This window comes from Telopea speciosissima, chromosome 4 (genome assembly GCF_018873765.1).
Source record: "Telopea speciosissima isolate NSW1024214 ecotype Mountain lineage chromosome 4, Tspe_v1, whole genome shotgun sequence".
Lineage (NCBI taxonomy): Eukaryota > Viridiplantae > Streptophyta > Magnoliopsida > Proteales > Proteaceae > Telopea > Telopea speciosissima.
Window position 1 is genome coordinate 50,542,157 of NC_057919.1, and position 21,755 is coordinate 50,563,911.

The 21,755-nt window shown below is 41.2% G+C and overlaps 1 protein-coding gene across 3 annotated transcripts in view; it reads left to right on the forward strand.

Annotated features, from left to right (window-relative positions):
• Positions 1–21,755, forward strand: part of LOC122660451 (telomere repeat-binding factor 1-like) — a 48,347-nt gene that overhangs the window by 21,384 nt on the left and 5,208 nt on the right. For all 3 annotated transcript variants that reach the window (XR_006332692.1, XR_006332693.1, XM_043855758.1), the window contains exons 5-6: positions 11,328–11,412; positions 11,796–11,879. Coding sequence is in view for 1 of the 3 variants with exons in the window: in XM_043855758.1 (XP_043711693.1) it covers positions 11,328–11,412; positions 11,796–11,879 (169 nt within the window). In the remaining 2 variants the exon portion in view is untranslated. The remainder of the gene's footprint in view (positions 1–11,327; positions 11,413–11,795; positions 11,880–21,755) is intronic.

Here is a 21,755-nt window from a genome sequence, read left to right on the forward strand (position 1 = left end):
AAAGGAGACTGACTAAGAACTTGCACTCGAATAGGGTCATACTTGTAAGTAAGAGAAAGAAGAAGAGAAGGAGAAGAGAAGGAGAAGAGAAGGGAAAGAGAAGAGAATGAGGGAGAAGCTGGTTTCTCTATGTAAAGAGAGACCAAACCCAAAATATCTTTATATATATAGGACAGCATTATAGGGGCAGAAAAGGAATAAAAAGAGAAGAGGGAAAGCCCTCTCGGAATTAGCGCCAAATTGTCTGACGCTAATTCCGAGAGGGGTCTTTGCCCATTTTACCCTCAAACATATACTTCTAACACTCCCCCTTCAAGCTGGAGCATATATATCAATCATGCCCAGCTTGTTATAAATATAGTCAACCTTCCCACTTACTAGAGACTTAGTAAAAATATCAGCAAGTTGTTTTCCAGTCTTGACATACTTTGTAGAGATTACGCCTCGTTGGAGTTTTTCTCTTACAAAGTAACAATCCACCTCAATGTGTTTAGTTCTCTCATGGAATACGGGGTTTGAGGTAATTTGTATTGCTGCCTGGTTGTCACACTACAATTGCATTGGTGTAGAACTCTCAAACCCTAGCTCAGTCAACAACATCTTCAACCAAACCAGCTCAAAAATAGCAGGTGCCATGGCTCGGTACTCTAATTTTGCACTTGATCTAGGCACTACACTTTGTTTCTTACTCTTCCGTGAGATAAGGTTCCCTCCAACAAATATATAGTAGCCTGTAGTTGATCTCCGATCAATTGGTGATCCAGCCCAATCTGCTTCAGAAAATCCCTCAACTCGTGTATGGTCATGATCAATGTACACTAATCCTCGCCCGGGAGCCTTCTTGAGATACCTTAAAATCCAAATGACAACATCCCAATGAGGTGTTCTAGGAGATGACTTGAATTGACTTACAACACTAACCGGAAATGAAATATCAGGTCAAGTGAATGTCAAGTAATTCAGCTTTCCAACCAACCTTCTGTATCTTTTTGGATCATCAAGGGCATCTCCCTCATCTGCAACAAGCTTGATATTGGGATCCATTGGGTTATCAAGAGGTTTGCACCCTAGCATCCCAGTCTCAGTAAGCAAGTCAAGAGTGTACTTCTGCTGTGAGAGAGATATTCCCTTCCTGGACTGAGCCACTTCAACTCCTAGGAAATAATTCAACTTTCCCAAATCTTTAGTTTGAAATCCCTGTTGTAGATGAGTTTTCAAACTATCAATTCCTGTAGGGTCATCACTAGTAATCACAATGTCATCAACATATACAATCAAAAAAAAATTTCCAGTACTTGTTTGGCCGTAGAAGAGAGAGTAGTCACTATTACATTGTGACAAACCAAACTCAAGAACCACTTTTGTAAATCGGCCAAACCAGGCCCTTGGAGACTGTTTCAATCCATACAAAGATTTCTTCAATCTGCAAACTAAGCCAGACTCCCCCTGAGCAATAAAGCCAAGAGGTTGCTCCATATACACCTCCTCTTGGAGATCTCCATGGAGGAAGGAATTCTTGACATCGAGCTGATGCAAAGGCCACCGATGAGAGACAGCAAGAGAGATCAAGACACGAACAAAGGAGAGCTTGGCAACTGGAGAAAAGGTATCCAAGTAATCAACACCATACACCTGTGCATAGCCTTTAGCCACCAATCGAGCTTTCAGGCGAGCAAGAGATCCATCAACATTAACTTTGACCACATAGACCCAACGACAACCAATGGCAGACTTCCCAAGGGGCAGTGGAACAAGGTCCCAAGTGTGGTTATGTACCAATGCCTGTAATTCTTCTTGCATGGATGTCCTCCAACCAGAAATAGATAATGCCTCTGCAATGCTCTTAGGAATAGGATGAGATGCTACAGTGGAAAGGCAGGTTTGAAAGGTTGAAGATAAACCAAAATAAGAAACATGAAAATAAATTGGGTGTTTAACACACTGATGGGTACCTTTCCGATGAGCAATGGGCTGATCCAAATCAGAAAAGATAGGATCAAGGGTAGGATCCACAGATGGCAAAGACGTGGCAGCAGGTGGAGCATCAATAGGTGCAGTAACTTCTTCCCAGGGACGAGGGTGATGGTGATAGACATGAATGACTGGAGGCCGAACAATAGGAGGCTGCACAGGAGACGGAGCAACAAGAGGGTACATAGGAGGCTGAATAACACAAAGGGGAAGATCCTCATCTAAAGAAGGATCAACAACAGGCTCATGCACATAAGACTGAGACTCAAAGAAAGAAACATCAATAGTAATAAAATACTTGTGAAGAATAGGAGAATAACATCGATACCCCTTTTGAACACGAGAATGTCCCACAAAAATGCATTTAATAGCTTTGGGGTCTAACTTCGATAACCCTGGAGTATGGTCTCGAATAAAGAAGACACACCCAAAGACACGTGGTGGCAAGGGGAATAAAGATTCAGAAGGAAAGAACAAAGCATGAGGAATGCCCCACCTAGGATAGAGGAGGGCATTCAATTGATAAGGTAACAAGCAGTTAACACTACATCAGCCCAGAAAGACTTGTCTACTTTCATTTTAAAGAGAAGGCACTGAGTCACTTCCATCAAGTGACAGTTCTTCCGTTCAGCCACACCATTTTGTTGGGGTGTGTCAGAACAGGAGGACTGATGAATGATCCCACAAGCTGTCATATAGTCAGAAAAAGGGGCAAAAAAATACTCCCGTGCATTATCACTACGCAAAACTTTAATATAAGACCCAAATTGATTCTTAATTTCAGCAATAAATGAAGAAAAGATAGAGAAAATTCAGAACGACATTTCATTAAGTACAACCAAGTCACACGAGAGTAGTCATCAACAAAAGTAACAAAATATGTAAAACCCAACTTGGAAGACACACGACAAGGACCCCATACATCTATGTGAACTAAAGAAAAGGGATGTACGGCCTATTTGTTGACATGAGGGGGATAACTCACATGGGGGAGTTTTCCAAACTGACACGACTCACAATTTAAGACTTAAAGGGAATGCATACTAGGAAACAATTTTTGCTAACTCTGTAAGGACGGATGACCAAGTCGACAATGGAGCTGATGAGGGGTAGCTGTGCTCGAACAAGCAATTGAAGAAGTGTCCTCAAGAAGATATAGCCCCCAGAGACCCTGCCTCTACCAATCGTCTTCTTCGTCTGCAAATCCTGAAAGACACAAGAATCTGGAAAAAAGGTTATGGAATAGTTGTAGGCATTGGTAAGTTGGCTAACAGACAAGAGATTAAAAAGAAATTTAGGTAAATACAAGACAGAAGATAGGGACAAGGAAGAAGTGGGCTGAACAGTACCAGTGCCTTTGACTGTAGGTAGCACAGGAACCATCAGCTAAAGTAACACTTGAATGAGAAGTTTGTAAAGAGGAAAAGATACCTGAGGTTCCAGACATATGGTTTAAGGCCCCTGAATCGATAATCCAGGGCCTAGAAGTGGAGAGACACGCATTGGCATTACTTGTCTGAACAAAAGTAGTAGTGGAAGAAATGTCCTGAGAAGCCTTGCCCTGGTTGTAGCAAACATATTCCTCCTTTGTCATGGTCAAAGTCACATGGTGGTCCTCCATAGGTACAAATGGGACTGCAGGGTCAACATTGGCAGTGTTAGCTATCTTGGACTGTAGAGGTTTGTCATGTAATTTCCAACAAAAGCGCTGAATGTGACCAGGTCTGCCACAGTGATGGCAAGTCCTCACTGGACCAGATTTCTCAGACTCTCAGTTGAATCATGAGTACTAACAGAAGATGCAGCTGGGGGAATTTGGGCAGGTTGACGACCCCTATTGCGGCCACTACTCACAAGTCACAAGAGCAGTACTATCACCAGAAGAGACTCAAGTGGTGTCATGAGACACACGAAGAACCCGAGAGAAATTGTCCGCAAGAGATGGAATTGTAACACCTCCAAGAATCTGAGATCGAATAGAATCAAATTTAGGGCCCAAGCTACCCAAGAAACCCATAATTGCCAATTGCTCACGTTGTTGTTGCATTTGTGTCACATCAGATGTAATGTGCAACAAAGCATTCAGTTCTTCATACATTCTCTTGAAGTCTGCAAAGTGTTGGGTCAAAGGGCGACCCTTCTGATCAACCCGATAAAACTCTTGGGAGAGTTCATAAATCCTGGAGAGGTGGTTGTGTCCAGAATATAAGACGGCCAGATAATCCCATAGATCTTTGACAGTATCAGTATGAGTCACAAGATCTACAATATTACTATCCATAGAGTTTAACATCTGACCCAATATACGACCATTAGTAACCTCCCAAGTATCATCATCCATGCTAACAGGTTTCTTTCTAGTCAAGTGATGTTTCTCGCCCCTCCCGGTGAGAACCAATGCCACAATCTTGTGCTATTCCTGAAAATTCTGGCTGCCTTCTAACTTCTTAGAGGTCAGAAAATTTGGTGATGAGGACACCACCTCAGTTACAGCCTTGGCTTCCTTAGATGTTTCTCCCATAAAGGCCACCAAGAAGATACCAAAGAAATAGTAACAACCCACAAACAAGCACTAGGAATCAAGGCAGCAGATAGATCCACCGAAAAGTGTACAACAGGTCAGCCAAACAGTACATAGCTTGAAAGCATCAAGAGCATTGACTCAGGCATTTAATCAAACAGTTCATAGCCCATGCAACTCAAGAACATCCATAACAGTTCAAGAACAGTGACTCAGGCATTCAATCAAACAGTTCATAACCCATAAAACTCAATAACATCCATAATAGTCCATATCAGATCACAACAGTCCCATAAAAATCGATCTAAGAATCGATATCAAGGCTGGGAATACTCCAGCAGAAGAAATCAAGTCAAAATATGGATCCAATCACCTACAAATCAATACAAAAGACATCAATCCTGAGATGAAGGTCTGACCGATGTCTTCAAAACATTGGAGCAGCCTTCCAAACACTTCAACACTTTAGAAATGGGGTAAGATACCCCTTACAGCAGAGGATACCCCTTGAGACTACAAATCGAGACTGAGTAGAGCCCTCTTTCTTCTATTGATTGTATTAGAAAGGAACCGAGAGAAAGAAAGAAATGAAAGCAAGCCCTTCTTGATAAGATGATCTCTGATACAGAGTAAATAAGAGAAAGAAGAAGAAGAGAAGGAGAAGAGAAGGAAAAGAGAAAACAATGAGGGAGAAGTTGGTTTCTCTATGCTAAGAGGGACCAGACCCAAAATATCTTTAAATATATGGGACAGCATTACACGGGCAGAAAAGGAATAAGAAGAGAAGAGGGGAAGCCCTCTCGGTATTAGCGCCAGCTTGTCTGACGCTAATTCCGAGAGGGGTCTTTGCCCTTTTTACCCTCCAACACATACTTCTAACAATACTCAGTGTTCAGACCTGCCAAGAAGTCATACACAGATTTTTCTACGTGTTTGCGATAGGCAGCAATATCAGCGGCAGCAGAAGGCTGAAAATCTGAGTAATGATCCAATTGCTGCCATAAACTATTGAGGGCAGCATAGTATTTAGAAACTGACAACTCCTTCTGAGTGGTGTCATGAACCTTCATGCGAATCTCATACACCTGAGCATCATTCCCTACCTGCCCATAAGTCTCCTTGGCCGCATCCCATATTTGATGGGCTGTATCCAATAATAAGTAGTTGTTGGAGAGGTCAGGTTGCATAGAGTGTAGCAAATTGGACATCACCATAGCATCATTGGACATCCATCGATCTTGCAGAGAACCAGGTTCAGCTGGCATTGTGGTACTCCCAATAATATGTCCAGTAAGTCCTCGACCAGCAATGGTCAAATAAGTAGACCTGGACCACATCAAGTAATTTGTGCCATTGAGCTTGATAGGAGCAGAAAAAGGTAAAAATTGAGTCCTGGTCTGTCCATCAATCCCTAAAGTTGCAGTACTAATATCTGAGCCTGACATACTTGCAACCAAACAATCAATAGAACCAGCTAGGAGGCTGAAGCAATCGACAGAACCAGCAAGGGATCGATGCAGCCAGCCAAAGAAGAACCAAAAAAAAGGGGATCGATATTTGGAGAAATAGATCCAAATAGAAGATGACCTGAATTGTGCAAAAAAACTCAGAAAAAATGGCTGATATCAAGGTTGAGTGGTTCTCTGGTATGCATAGAACTCTCCTTAAAAAATCAGCAATAGGTGACAGCCCTAACCCAAAAATCAATAATTGTCAGGGCTTTATAAAACCCTGAAAGTGGAGATTGATGTAGGTTAGGGGGCTTCAAAAGATGTTGTAGAGCTGTGATAGGTACTGTCCAGGATTGCTAGGATGGATCTCCAACAAGGAAAATCAACCTTCAAAGTTGAGAGAGGCTTGATCTTAAAAAAAAGGAGAATTCCAAAAATCGCAGAGGAGAGAGGCAGAAGCTATCGATCCGAACTGGTGTATAGAACATTGAGTTAAGAGGTTGGATTGAGGGCAGCATCTAGATCATACGATCACCTCATTAGTGCTGCCCTAAGGTGGATGATGAGAACCAAGGAGAAAAAAGAGAGAAGAGATCGAGAGGAAGAGGGAGGGAGAAACAACCGATGGGAGGGGGGAGGGTTTTGGAAACTTAGATCAGAGAAATTGACTCTGATACCATGTTAACAAAACAGCATTGAATGAATGGCTTGAGTGATTTATCGATCAAGCTAACCCTTTATTTTTGCCTATCACATTCTGATGTTTGGGGCCCTAGTTGTAAAGCTTCCTTTTCTGGTCATCGTTGGTTTGTTTCTTTTATTGATTGTTATTCTAGGCATACATGGGTTTATCTTATGCACACAAAGAGTCAACTTTTTTCCTGTTTTCGGCATTTTCATAAAATGATCCAAACTCAGTTCCAGGCTAATCTCAAGGTTTTGAGAAGTGATAATGGCACCGAGTATAAGGAAAACCAATTTCAAAAGTATTTGGCTGATAATGGGATTATTTACCCGACTAGTTGTGTCGATACCCCAACCTAAAATGGTGTGGCTGAAAGGATGAACCGACATTTGTTGCAAGTGACCACGGCGTTGATGTTTTCGCGCCATGTTCCCTCCCAATACTGGGGGGATGCTATCCTCACTGCAACCTATCTTATTAATCGGTTGCCTTCTCGTGTTCTTGATTCCCGCAGTCCGGCCGAACTTTTACATGGGAACTCCACCTTTGTGGTTCCTCCCAAGGTGTTTGGTTGTGTGTGCTATGCCAGAAACACGAAATCTCATGGTAAACTTGACCCTCGTAGGTTGCAGTGTGTTTTCTTGGGTTACTCTCCAACCCAGAAAGGTTATAAGTGTTACCATCCCCCTTCCGGTCGTACTCTGGTCAGTATGGATGTCATTCTTCATGAAAGTCTTTCCTACTATCCATCCCCACATCTTCAGGGGGAGAATTCTGGACCTAGTGAAGATGTGTTTGTGTTTCCTCCCCTTGAGGCTCCTCCTCTCCCATCTACTTTGGAGCCTATTTTGGTTGCTGCCCAGCCTCCTTTGGAGCCTATTTTGGCTACTGTCCAACCTACTTTGGAGCCCACTTTGGTTGTTGCCCAGTCTCCTTTGGCTGCTGCCCCTTCTTCCGCAGGGATCCCTTTTCAAGGGAAGCATGTAGAAAATAATGATGGTCATGTTCCTAGTCAGGGGGAGTTGACTCCAATCCAGAAGACCATCAGTGAATTTCAGAAGAGAATTGACAACTCGAATGTTATCACCTACCAAAAGAGATGCTCCAAAAGAGAGCAGCATCAATCCACTGTGGCACCAATACCTATCCAATTGCCGGCTCAGGATCCAGATCCTCATCCTCCTCCTGGTGAGACTTATCCTTCCGAATTACCGATTGCTCATCACAAAGGTACTAGGACTTGCACCTTGCATCCCATTTTTCGCTTTGTTTCTTATAGTTCCCTTTCTCCATCTTTTCGTGCATTTGTGTCTTCTCTTTCTTCTGTTTCTGTTCCTAAAAATTGGCAGGAAGCTTATGCAGATGGAAAGTGGAAGGCAACTATGTTGGAAGAAATGAGAGCCTTGAAAAAAAAATAATACTTGGGATCTTGTAGATCTTCCCCCAGGGAAAAAACCAGTGGGATGTAAATGGGTGTTTGTGGTCAAACAGAAGGTTGATGGCACTGTGGATCAATATAAGACATGCCTGGTTGCAAAAGGCTTCACTCAGACACATGGGATTAACTACCAGGAGACCTTTGCTCCTGTTGCCAAGTTGAATACAGTTCGGGTTTTGTTATCTTGTGCGGTCAATCTTGGATGGGATCTACAACAGCTGGATGTGAAGAATGCCTTCCTAAATGGAGAACTTGGTAAGGAGGTGTACATGGATATTCCACCAGGGTTTTCTTGTGAAAATAATCAAGGTAAAGTGTGCAAATTGAAGCGAGCACTTTATGGGCTGAAGCAGTCACCTAAAACTTGGTTTGGTCGGTTTCACAAGGCCACGATTTCTGTGGGCTATAAGCAGAGTAATGCTGATTACACTCTCTTTATAAAAAGGACTGGAAAAAACCTCACTGTTCTTATAGTCTATGTGGATGACATTGTGGTTACTGGTAACGATGGTGATGAGATCACCGGTTGAAGAAGTTTCTTGGGCAGGAGTTTGTGATTAAAGATCTAGGGAAGCTACGATACTTTCTAGGGATTGAGGTTGCCTTCTAAAGGTATCTTTCTCTCCCAAAGGAAGTATGTCCTAGACTTGTTGTCTGAAACTGGTTTGTTAGGATGTCACCCTTTAGATACTCCTATGGAGGCTACTGTTTGTCTCAAAGAAAAGGAGCGTGAACCTGTTGATAAAGGCCGGTACCAAAGACTAGTAGGCAAGCTGATTTATCTCTCACACACACGTCCAGACATTGCTGTTGCTGTGAGTACTGTGAGTCAGTTTATGCATGACCCCTATTCTTCTCATATGGAGGCTGTCCTTCGGATTCTTCACTACTTGAAGTCAGCTCCTGGAAAAGGCATTCTTTTGTCTTCTCATGGTCACCTACGAGTAGAGGCATATACCGATGCTGACTGGGCTTGTTCTGCAGATCGGAAATCTATCTCTGGGTATTGTTCTTTTGTAGGGGGAATCTTGTCACTTGGCGTAGCAAGAAGCAGAATGTGGTGGCTCGTTTTAGTGCTGAAGCAGAGTTTCGTCCTATGGCCCATGGCATTTGTGAGTTACTTTGGCTGAAAGGCTTGCTACAAGACCTTGGTATTCCTGTTCATCTTCCTATGATGTTGTACTGTGACAACAAAGCTGCAATCAGTATTGCTCACAATCTAGTTCAGCATGATCGCACCAAGCATGTTGAAGTGGACAGACATTTTATCAAGGAGAAGTTGGAAGACGGATTGATTTGTGTTCCCTTTGTGAAGTCTACTGATCAGGTTGTTGATATTTTCACCAAGGGATTGTCTGGGAAATTGTTCCATCCTAATCTAGTCAAGTTGGGCATGATTGACATATTTGCTCCAACTTGAGGGGGAGTGTTAGAACTGTTAGAACCGTAGGGGTATTTTGGACCCTCTTTTTGTTTATTTTATTTTTTCTGTTATGTGGGCTTTAGTGCCACATTGCTTATTTATATTTCTGTCCTCTATTCTCAAGGATATAAATAAAGAGCTTGGGGTTATCATTAATCATCCAAGCCTTACTCTAATTCTAAATCTGTTAACAGATACCAAGTTAGAACTCTAACTTGGATCGATTCTAGGTAAGAGAGAAGAGGTTTGCAGCAAGAGGAGGAGAGAAGAGAAGAGAGGAAGGAGATGAGAGATTGAGAAAATTGTCTGTATTAGGAGAGATTCCTCCTCACACCTATATTACTTCATTGCAAATTACTTAGGGAAATTACAAAGGCCTCCCGAGGGAGGTAAAAGGAAAAGAGAAATAAAATATAAAATTATAACTATAGTGACTTATAATAACTACATAGACTAAAGTACCCCTAATACATAAACTCTAACAGATTTGAGAGTAGCTCCGAACCAAGGTACTAAAACTCGGAACTCGACCATGGGAAAAACCGAGACCTCGGTCTAGTTGGTGCATTTTTTTTTTCAACTCGAAACCTCAACTCGGTGGGTTTTAGACCTAGTTTGGGTCTGAAACTTGGTATTCAGCCTATTTTAGGCCATTTAAACACAATGGCATTATCGGATTTTGCAAAAACAAAGTCTTAATAGGAGTTTTGCTCCGGACCTTAAGTTGGTAGGCGACGACGTACTAAAATACCCTACTCTACACATAATTTAGTAATAGAAAGCAAGCAAAACATTCAATTAACTAAACAACTTAAATAAGCATTAGAAATGTTAAAGTGATACATCAAACTGTTTAACAATGTTACAAGTTACAACTATCATCACATAAACTGAGTTTGAATCAAGTATTTAGTCCCCAGTAGTGCCACATTGTCTTCCCATGACATACTGTTGCTGCACTATTGCATATAGTGCTCCACAACAAGCATATAAAATTTGAGATGAATCTTGAAGATGTGTAGCTGAATCCTTCAAATGTGCAGTTGAATCAACTCTCTCGTAGGTTACAACTTGAAATCAAAAGGTAAAATGAGTCACAACCTTCAAATGGGGAAGAAAATAGGTTTTGGACAGAACTCGATCGAGAAATATCGAGTTCTGTCAAGTTAGATGACTTTTAAAGAAGTAGATGGGTTGAGACCTGGGTCGACCTGAGATCTTGAGTTACCTGAGATCTCGACCGAGAAAATGTAATTTGAGAACTCGTATACCAACTCGACTCGACCTCCCAAAAAAACAAGATCTCGATCGAGATCTCGCGAGTTCTCGAACTATGTCCGATACATGATAAGCTATGAGAAGACGGTTGAAGGTGGCATGTTCATGTTCAACGGAGGCCTTTGGATGCTCCAGTACGGAGGAGTGATTTGATTCAGATTGAAGGAACTAAAAGAGCCAGGGGCAGACCTAAAATGACCTTAGGAGAAGTGGTGAGGAAAGACATGCATAGCTTAGGTCTTGTATCAGTTATGACCACGAATAGGGCTGATTGGAGAGCAATGATCCATGTAACTGACCCCATTTAGTTTGGATAAGGCTGAGTTGTTATTATTGTTGTTGTTGTTGTTGTTGTTTGTATATGATCTTTTAGAGTTGCCAACAGCTTTAAATTCAAGTTTAGTGGTTATTATATATTATCACCTGCATCATTCTATTATCCTATTTTCACTTGTGGGAATACAACAAATGGTGGATTAGTGAACTGCCTGGTGCTGTGATTTGTTTGCAATCATTTGATTCTTGACATGTTCTGCTGGATTTTCCTTCTATGGTTCTAGGTTGGAAAATATTATAATGGAAGCAATAACCAATTTGAAGGAGCCTGGTGGTTCTAACAGGACTGATATCGCAACATACATTGAGGTATTTCCAATTCTATCATGTATGGGATTATAGCGTGAAAATCTCGACTTGTCTGCAAAAGCAAAAAATTGGAATTTGTGAAACATCAGCTTGTTAGAGTTCTTAATTGCCTTTTGGTTTTAGTTTTTTTTTTTTTTTCAAGCTTTAAAAGTACCACCAAGTCATAGTCCGGTGCAGGAAGATCTGCTTCTTTTTTTTTTTTTTGGGGGGGGGGGGGGGTGTGGGATTTTGGTCAACAAGTTCATCTGCAATTCCAATTTAATTATTCTTGCTAGTTGGGAAAGAGTGCAAGTCTTTATAGGAATCCTTTTAATAAACTAGATGCTGTCCATTGTATTGCTTCATTCTGTTTAAAAAGCCTGACCGTTTATTTTATCATGCAGGATCAATACTGGTCACCTCCAAACTTCAAAAGGCAATTGTCAGCAAAATTAAAAAATTTGACAGCAAGTGGAAAATTGATCAAGGTAATTATTATTGAAAAATTTATTATGCAGCAATCTTTATGGATGATAGTGCTACCCTATAATTGAGGTGATTGGCAGCCAAATAAGATTGTGCGGCAATCTTATGGTTGTCTTTTATTGTATTTTCATTTCTTGATTTATTACCAGCATTTTGTTGAAGATGGGAGGAAGAGGAATAATTGACAGTGAATACAATGTATCTGAGAAGGATCAGAGTACAAGTAACTAGATCGCATGTGAGGCTCTTGGTACAAGAAAGATGTTGAATAATGTACACCAGAATACCGTGGGGGTATTGGTATTCTGGTCTTTTTACTGTTATTTCTTTGTTTTATGTATCCCTTAGTTAAGTCGGCTATGCTAGGGGTATTTTAGACTTTGTGCTGTAACTCTTTTTATTATAAATACATAGGCTTGTGTGATCATATTGATCATTCAAGCATTCTCCTAATTCTTGTTTTGTTAACTTGGCATCAGAGCCACTTTCTCTGATCTAGGTTTTCAAAACCCCACCACCTTCCATTGTTCCTCTCTTCCACCTTCTCCCACTTGATCTTCTCTTTCTCCTTTCCTTTTTTTCTTCTCTTATTAGGGCAGATCTAATGAGGTGATCATACGATCTAGATGCTGCCCTCAATTCCACCTCTTCAACAGATGGTTTAATCAAAATACCAAGTTCGATAGCTGCTGCCCTTGTTCCTGCGATTTTTGGAGATCTCCCCTTCTTGAAGATTAGCTTCTCTTTTGCCTTGGAAGCTGTTTTTACCTATTGGAGATTGCTCATAGCAGTATTGGACAGCAGATATTCCAGAAATTTCAACCTATTTGAAGCCTATACCCAATATCGATCTCAATTCAGGGTTTTGAAAAACCATGACTCTTATCGATTTTTGGGTTTTCTGTTCTTTGCTTGGGATAATCTTTGGAGATCTCATTCATACTACTTCAAGGAGGACTCGACATTACTATCAGCCCCCTTTCGAGTTTTTTTGAAGACCCCTAATCCTAATCGATCTTCTCTTTCAGGGTTTTTTTTCAAAACCCTGATTCTTATCAATTTTTGGGGGATAGGGCTGCTTGTTGCTGCTGTTATTTTCAAAGTTTCTTTACTGCCAAGAGGATCACTTGACCTTATTTTTAAGGTCTTATACTTCTGATTTGCTGCCAAGGATTATCTTCATCATGCTAGACTCTGATGTGACCACGGCTACTTCTGGAGGAGATGGGCAGTCCAGGACTGAATTCCTCCCTTATGCTGCTTCCATTAAACTTGATGGCACCAATTATCTAATGTGGGCCAGATCTCTCGCTTTGACTGTGGCTGGAAGAGGACGCAGTGGCCATCTTAATGGCACCTCTAAACAGCCCACTGAAGAGGCCCCTTCTCAAGCTCGATGGAATGCCAATGATGCTATGGTTATGTCCTTGTTCTGAACTCTCCAGCCAGTACCTTCTCCTTGACACAGCCGCACAGATATGGGCTGCTGCTAAGGGAACTTATGGACAATTGGGGAATGATGCACAAGTTTATGATATCCGGAAGCCACTCCATACCACTGCTCAGAAGGAGTTGTCAGTTACCAAATACTATGCTCTCCTAAAGAGCTTATGGCAACAATTGGATCACTAAACTCGATTTCAACCCTCTACACCTGACGACATTACTACCTATTCCAAGTATGTGAACCAGTTTTGGGTTTATGATTTTTTGGCTGGTCTTAATGCTGAATATGATCCAATTCGAGTGTAAGTTCTTGGTAGGATTCCTTTCCCAACATTGGAGCAGGTCTTTTCTTATGTTCACACTGAAGAGACACGTCGGGCTGCTATGATGTTGACTACTACAATTGAGAGATCAGCCCTACAGGCTGCTGGTTCCAACTCTTCTACTACTACTGAGAGTGTTGTTGCTACTCCTGCACGAGAGCCAATCAAGTGTGATCATTACAACAAACCCTATCACACTAAGGCTCAGTGCTGGAAATTACATCGGAAGCCCGCTGATTTTGAGACCAAACGTGGTCGTGGTAAACCTAAAGGCAGGCTAGTCACACTAAAAGTGTAACTACAGCCCCTACTACTGAACCGGTTTTCTCCCAGAAAGAATTTCAAGCTCCTAGGCGTATGTTACAGACTTCTGCTGCCTCTACTACATCTACTGCCAATTATTCCACATCACCAGGTTCTCATTTTACCCGTTCAGGTATTCCCTTTGCTGGTCATTGTGCATCGGTTGTCTCCACTCCATGGATCATCGACTCCAGTGCCACTGATCACATGACAGGTTCTTTTAGCCTTTTTAATACCTATTCCCCTACTTTTGGAAGGGATAAGGTTAAAATAGCTGATGGGTCCCTCTCATCTATTTCCCGGAATGGATCCATTAGTTGTTCCCCTTCTCTTACCTTGTCTTCTGTGTTGCATATTCCCAATTTCACTACTAACCTTCTATCTGTTAGTAGTATTACAAAAAATCTGAATTGTAAAGTGACTTTTTTTCCATCTCATTGTGTCTTTTAGGATCTGGACTCGGGGAAGACAATTGGATCGGGTAAAGTGCATGGTGGATTGTACCTGCTTGATGGTGACCCTCTTGTTACATAGGCTTTAGCTGCTCAGCTATGTCAGCCTGCATCATTCTCCTCTGAAGTACACCAATGGCATTCTCGACTATTAGGAACTTTATCACATTTATTTCCAGCATTAATAAAAAATTGTAATAAGGAAGATTTTTTTTTGTGAGCCTTATGTCTTGGCCAAATAGACACGTTCAAACTATCCTATGTCTAATAAAAGGTCTTCTTCCTTATTTCAATTGGTTCATACTGATGTATGGGGCCCTAGTCGAAAAGCTTCTCTCTCTGTTCATAGGTGGTATGTCACTTTTATAGATTATTATTCTCGATTCACTTGGGTTTACCTGATGCACACAAAAAATGAGGTTTTTTCTTGTTTTCAGCATTTTCACGCGATGGTCCAGACCCAATTTAATGCCACTCTCAAGGTCTTGAGAAGTGACAATGGGGCAGAGTATATGGAAGATCAGTTCCAAAGATACCTTGCTGCCTATGGGATTTTACATCAGACCAGCTGTGTTGATACTTCAGCCCAGAATGGTGTGGCTGAAAGGAAAAACCACCATCTCTTGGAGGTGGCCAAAGCATTTGTGTTTGCTCGACATGTTCCTTCCTTTTATTGGGGAGATGCTATCCTCACTGCGGCCTATTTGATTAATAGGTTGCCTAGTCGGGTTCTTGATTCCAAGGCCCCTGTCAAGCTCTTACTTGGCTCTTCTTCTTTTATTGTTCCCCCTAGGGTGTTTGGCTGCGTTTGCTATGCTAGGGATACTAGGTCCCCTAGTAAATTTGAACCCCATAGTCTTCGCTGCATTTTTTTGGGGTACTCTGCCACCCAGAAGGGGTACAAGTGCTATTATCCTCCTGCCAGGCATACATTGGTCAGTATGGATGTTGTTTTTCATGAGACTATGTCTTATTATTTGTCCTCACCTCTTCAGGGGGAGAGTGTTAGTGAAGATATGCTGACTATAGAACCTCCCCTACAGTCTGTTTACAATGAGTTTGTCCCTATTCCTCCTACTCCTAGTCCTCCCTCTACTTCAGGGGGAGAGATTCCTATACAGGAGGAGACCATCCCAGATGATGTTGTTGACATTTCTACTCAAGGGGAGTAGACTCCAGTCCAAAAAACCGTTAGTGAATTTCAGAGGAGGATTAATGAATCTAATGTAAAGACTTATACAAGGAAACATAAGCTGCTTCAATCAACTATAGCACTGGTACCCATCCAATTGCCGAACCTGGTTCCAGAACTTGCCTCTCCACCTGGTAATACTTCTTCTCCTGATTTACCTATTGCTATTCGCAGGGGTGTCAGGGCTTGCACTAAGCATCCTATATCCCATGTTGTTTCTTATGACTCCCTTTCTCCATCTTTTCGTGCTTTTGTTTCTTCTCTTTCTTCTGTTCGTATTCCTAACAATTGGCAGGAAGCTCTATCAGATGGAAAGTGGAAGGCAACAAAGATGGAAGAAATGGAAGCCCTAAAAAAAAAATAGCACATGGGAGCTTGTGATTCTTCCACCTGGGAAGAGAACTGTTGGATGTAAGTGGGTGTTTGTAGTGAAACAGAAGGTGGATGGCACTGTGGATAGGTATAAGGCACGACTCGTGGCAAAGGGGTTCACCCAGACATACGACATTGATTACCAGGAGACCTTTGCCCCTTTTGTAAAGCTGAATACTGTTCGGGTTTTGCTATCCTATGCAGTCAATCTTGGATGGGAATTATAACAGTTGGATGTGAAGAATGCTTTCCTCAATGGAGAACTGGATGAGGAGGTGTATATGGACATTCTACCAGGGTTCTCTTGTGACAAAACCAAGGTAAGGTGTGTAAATTGAAGCATGCACTTTATGGGCTGAAGCAGTCATCTCGAGCATGGTTTGGCCGGTTTCACAAGGCCATGATTTTTGTGGGCTATAAGCAGAGTAATGCTTATCACACTCTCTTTATAAAGAGGGTTGGTGGAAAACCCATTGTTTTTATAGTCTACGTTGATGACATAGTGGTCACTGGCAATGATGGTGATGAGATTAGCTGATTGAAGTCCTTTCTTGTCCAGGAGTTTGAGATTAAAGATCTAGGAAAGCTACGGTACTTTCTTTGGATTGAGGTTGCCAGATCTTCTAAACGCATTTTTCTCTCCTAAAGGAAGTATGTCCTAGATTTATTGGCTGAAACTAGTTTGTTAGGATGTTACCCTTTAGATACTCCTATGGATGCCATAATTTGAGAACTCGCGAGATCTCGCCAAGTTTCTCGATTTTTCGAAATCCCAAGACGAGATGGGGGTCGAGTCATAAAAGTACAATATCTGTCTCTCCGAGATCTCGGATCTCGGTCGAGATCTCTCCTAGATCTCGGTTTGACATAGGAAAATGCCCATCTAGGTCCTTTATATGAGTGCCAGATCTCGGGATCTTGCTGGAAAATCTTGGTAGACAGACACCTATCTATGCCAGGAACCAAGATAGAATGTCTAATATCATTTAAGTAAATGGTTTTGTATTTGTATTTCATTTACTTAAGATATTATTCATAAATAAGCAAATACCCCCCTATTTGAATCCAATAAAAATAGTTAAAAAATAAAATTCCAAAAGGAAAAAAAGTAAACCCCCCAGTTCAAGAACAAAATTTAGATTTTCGACGGTAGGTGCAATTTTCAACTTTCTAATGCTGGGGTTTTTCTCAAATCTAAAAATTTCATAAATCTTATTATGGTAAAACATTGCTAAAAACCATAAGTGCGGTAAAATATTCATTTGTTTTGATGTCCAAAAAACTATTTTCATTCAGAGCGATTTTGACAGCGTTCGCACACACCGAATTAAGTTTGACCGGTACATAACTCTTTCAATATAAATCAGATTTTAGCAATCTTGGACTTGTTGGAAAGCTTTGAACAAGTCCAAGATTGCTAAAATCTGATTTATATTGAAAGAGTTATGTACCGTCAAACTTAATTCGCTAACGCCGCAAAATCGCTCAATGAAAATAGTTTTTTGACATCAAAACAAATGAATATTTTACCGCACTTATGGTTTTTAGCAATGTTTTACCATAATAAGATTTATGAAATTTTTAGATTTGAGAAAAACCGCAGCATTAGAAAGTTGAAAGTTTCACCTACCGTCGAAAATCTAGTTTTTGTTCTTGAACTGGGGGGTTGACTTTTTTTCCATTTGGAATTTGATTTTTTAACTATTTTTATTGGATTCAAATAGGGGGGTATTTGCTTATTTATGAATAATATCTTAAGTAAATGAAGCATTTACTTAAATGATATTAGGCATAAATAAGTGTGTATGTCCTGGTTTCTAGCATAAGTAATGTCTGTCCTGCTTTCCCACTAAGTGAAACTCCTATTTGGACTTTGTTTTTTAAAAATCTGGTAGTGCCATTGTGTTTAAATGGCCTAAAATAGGCTGAATACCAAGTTTCAGACCCAAACTAGGTCTAAAACCCACCGAGATGAGGCTTCGAGTGGAGAAAAAAAAAAGTGCACCAACTCGGCTCTCGAATTGACTCGGTTTTTCAAGGGTTGATGTATTGTACACTTTAACAATTCTAATGCTTATTTAAGTTGTTTTACATTAATTGAATGTTTTGATTGCTTTCTATTACTAAATTATGTGTAGAGTAGGGTATTTTAGTACGTCATTGCCTACCAACCTAGGGTCCGAAGTGAAACTCATATTAGGACTTTGTTTTTGCAAAATCTGATAGTGCCATTGTGTTTAAATGGCCTAAAATAGGTTGAGTACCAAGTTTCAGACCCAAACTAGGTGTAAACCCCACCAAAACCAGGTTTCGAGTTGGAAATGCACCAACTCGATCGAGATCTCGAGATATCTCGAGTCAACTCGGTTTTCCAAGGAGTCAAGTTCCGAGTTTTAATTCTATGGGAGCAACATTACTGGGCCTCTCTGATGGGTTTTTAAAATACTTGAGACAATAGGTTTAAGAAATCTAAAATATTCCAGATTGCGGTGAAAGTAAACAGGGTCGGATTCAAAATAATAATAATAACAACAACAACAACAACAACTAACAAGCAGAATGTCAGATGACACTAAAAATTCTGGTCGAATGTCACTTTAATGGGCAGGAATAACTTCTCAAAATCTGATTGCAATCTGATGGTCAGATCTGGAGTTATTGGCTTATCATATTGACAATAGGATTCTTGGATTTAGGGTTCTCAAACATGGAAATCAGAATTTAAACAACTAAACCAGAAACAAATAAGGGATCAGAATAGCCATCAAATATCAGGAATATGAGCAGAATATTAATCTGAACCAATAATTAAAATCTGATCTTCAAAATAAGAGAGAACTAGAGTCCAACCTGAAGTAGGACTCTAAGAAAACTAGAACAATATCAATTTGGAACTGTGGGTCAATGGATTATGAAATGTGGTTTCTGTATATGTAAGCAGATCTGAAATCTATGAAGTATTGATTAAGAGAATTTTAGATTCTAACAAATATAGTATGCATATGGACTGAGAAAGAATTCTGTACTAACCTGATTTTCAATGGAGAATAAAGAAGAAGAAGAATAGAAGTGAGGAATATGAACGAAGCCTCTCACTTGGAACTAGATTGGAACAAGATTCGAATTACTGAAATATTTTGCGAAATTGCAAAATTTCAACTGAAACCTGTTAAGTTTCAGCTGTAGGTTTCGACTGCTGGTTTCGAGGCCCAAATGGCTAAATTAGGCCTTCAAATTTCGGCAAAGCCTTGTTTAGGCCCTCTAAACATAGTGGAACCCTTAGATTGTAAAAAAGCACAAAGAATGGTAGTTTGGCATTGGACCCTAGGTTGGTAGTATACGTTTTATGCTGCTATATACACCTAATTTAGTACTAGAACACACATAATTCAATTTTTTTTGGGTGATTAGAAAATGTATTGAAGTCCCAAAAAGAGAAACAAAAGTCCATAAGGACAACAATACAAGCCCATAAGGCCAGCAAGAAACTAGATGACAAAAGCCCACATGGGCATGTCCAAAGCAACACAAAAGCCCACATGGGCAAGACCAATGCAACACATAAGCTCACATGGGCTTAAAACGAGAGCAATGAAGCCCAAAAGAAAGAAGAGGGGCAACAAAGACAATTCCAGTAGGGTCCCCCAAACCCTAGACAACTGATCTCAACACATCTTCCTAGCCGCCAAGAGGAAGTCAGGAACCACCGGCTAGAAGGCAACCAAGGCGGATGGGTGCTGGCCTTGTGGAGGGCCACGGCCAAACGAGCAGCTGGCCTAGTGAGGGAGACCGCCATGATGGAGGGTGCTGGCCTTGCGGAGGGCAACTGCGAAGAGACTGCTGGCCGAGCAAAGAAGCAGCCTTGCGGGCTGCACCCTTGCAGCTGGCAGCGAAATGGCCGAAGGCCAAGCGAGCCAGCGGAACCGGCAGGAGGGAGGCCAAGCGAGGCTGGCAGATGCAAGACTGCAAGCCAAACAAGCAGGAGACTGATCGGCGGATGGTTGCGAGCGCCAGTGATGCAGACGATGACGGCGGAGGAGCTGACGAACGAGGGAGAAGCAGAGTCGAACAAAGTTGACGGAGAAGCTTGCCCAGCGAAGCGGCTACCAAGCGGGTGCTGCCAAATCGAGCCTGGGATCCAAGGGAAACGGCAGGCCTAGCAGAAGAGGCGACCTGCCGGGTGGCGACCTTACAGAGCGAGCACCCAGAGACAACAGTTCGAGAGACTTCAACCTGCGCAGTTAGTACCGAACAAAGGAAGAAAAGTGGAGAAAGGGGGAGGAGGAGGAAGACGGAGAGAGAGAGAGGAAGGGAGGAGGGGAGCAGCCCAGCCATATACGGCCAGGCGGCTCCAAAGCGGCGGCCAAGGGTTTAAAAAACTCTCAGAGCATTAGGGTTTCCTGCGTTCTTTTCTTTCGTGACTTACCTGGAATTTTGACATGATTCAATTAAAACAATTAAAATATGCATTAGGAATGAATAAACATAAAATTAGAAACAATTTCATAATTATCAAATGTTATACATGATTCATTACAAAGATATGGGAGTGACCAAAAAGGTTTTCTAGGAAGTCCCCTCTTTGGAGTCAAAACCGTCAAAACTAACGAAATGATATCAGAAGTTCAGAACCCTAATCATGGTTGAAATTTCGATCGAAACCATACATTTTATACAAAGGGTTTGACAGAAACAATACCGAAACTCGAAACATGGTTGAAATTTGGTTAGACCCAGATATCGCACATGGTTTCGTTTTGACCTTTGTCGAAACCGAAAAATTTCGTGAATCTTCGGTCATTTCGATTGAAATTTCAAACATTGGATTGGAATCCCACCAACTTCACCTTCGCATCTCTCCAAGAGCTTTCTGCATCTCACATTAAAATTCTGAATCTCACAGAACATTGGGGCAAAAGCATATTCATTCAACTATTACTATCATGGGTAGGCTGTGAGCCTATTACATGTATTTAAAGACTTAGTAAGGCTGATATAATGACCTCAGGAAAGCTGAGACCAATAGGAATCAATCCTTGACTGAACATGACAACTAGAGGTCAAAACAGATAGAAATCATCCTCCAACTGCATGTTGAAATTAAGACTCCTAATTTAACTAGGAAAGCTGGGAAAGTGAATGAAATAGGCTCTAAACAGGACTGGAATTTAGACCGGAATTTACAAGAGTTATTCCAGTCTGATTACACCACTATTTATAATTAAAACAACTAAATAACAGCCTAAAAGGAGACCCCACTACCTGGTTCTTCAGGTGAACCAGAACCTGAACCACATGCGGTTGAAACTGGTTCAAAAGTGATCCAAACCAGAACCGCAAACTATGGTTCTGGCCTGGGTTGCTTCTGAAAGTAACTTGGATCTGCATCACTCCCTCACAGATTGTACCACCTGATGATTCCAAACAATAGCTCCACCTCCATCACCCCTGAACGTATGTACGTGGAGATGATCTTTATTAAGGTGTCGAATTTTATTCTGGAGAGGGAAAAAGTATCTCGTATATGTGATTATGGAATTGGGTATTTTAATGAGGGCTGATTGGCAGTTAATACACGTGGGTTACAGCATTTTATTGGTGCATTGTCTTCCTCTTGATATTTTTGTTGCTAGTCTTGCTGGCACTTGTCTGGCTTCTCCATAATCATCTGTGCTCCTTATTTATCTGTTTGTTTTTGAAGATTATAAATAAGACTCCATGACATTTGCACAGTGAACTCTTCTTGATTGAAGATTAGATGGAACTAGGACTCATTTGATAAAACATGCT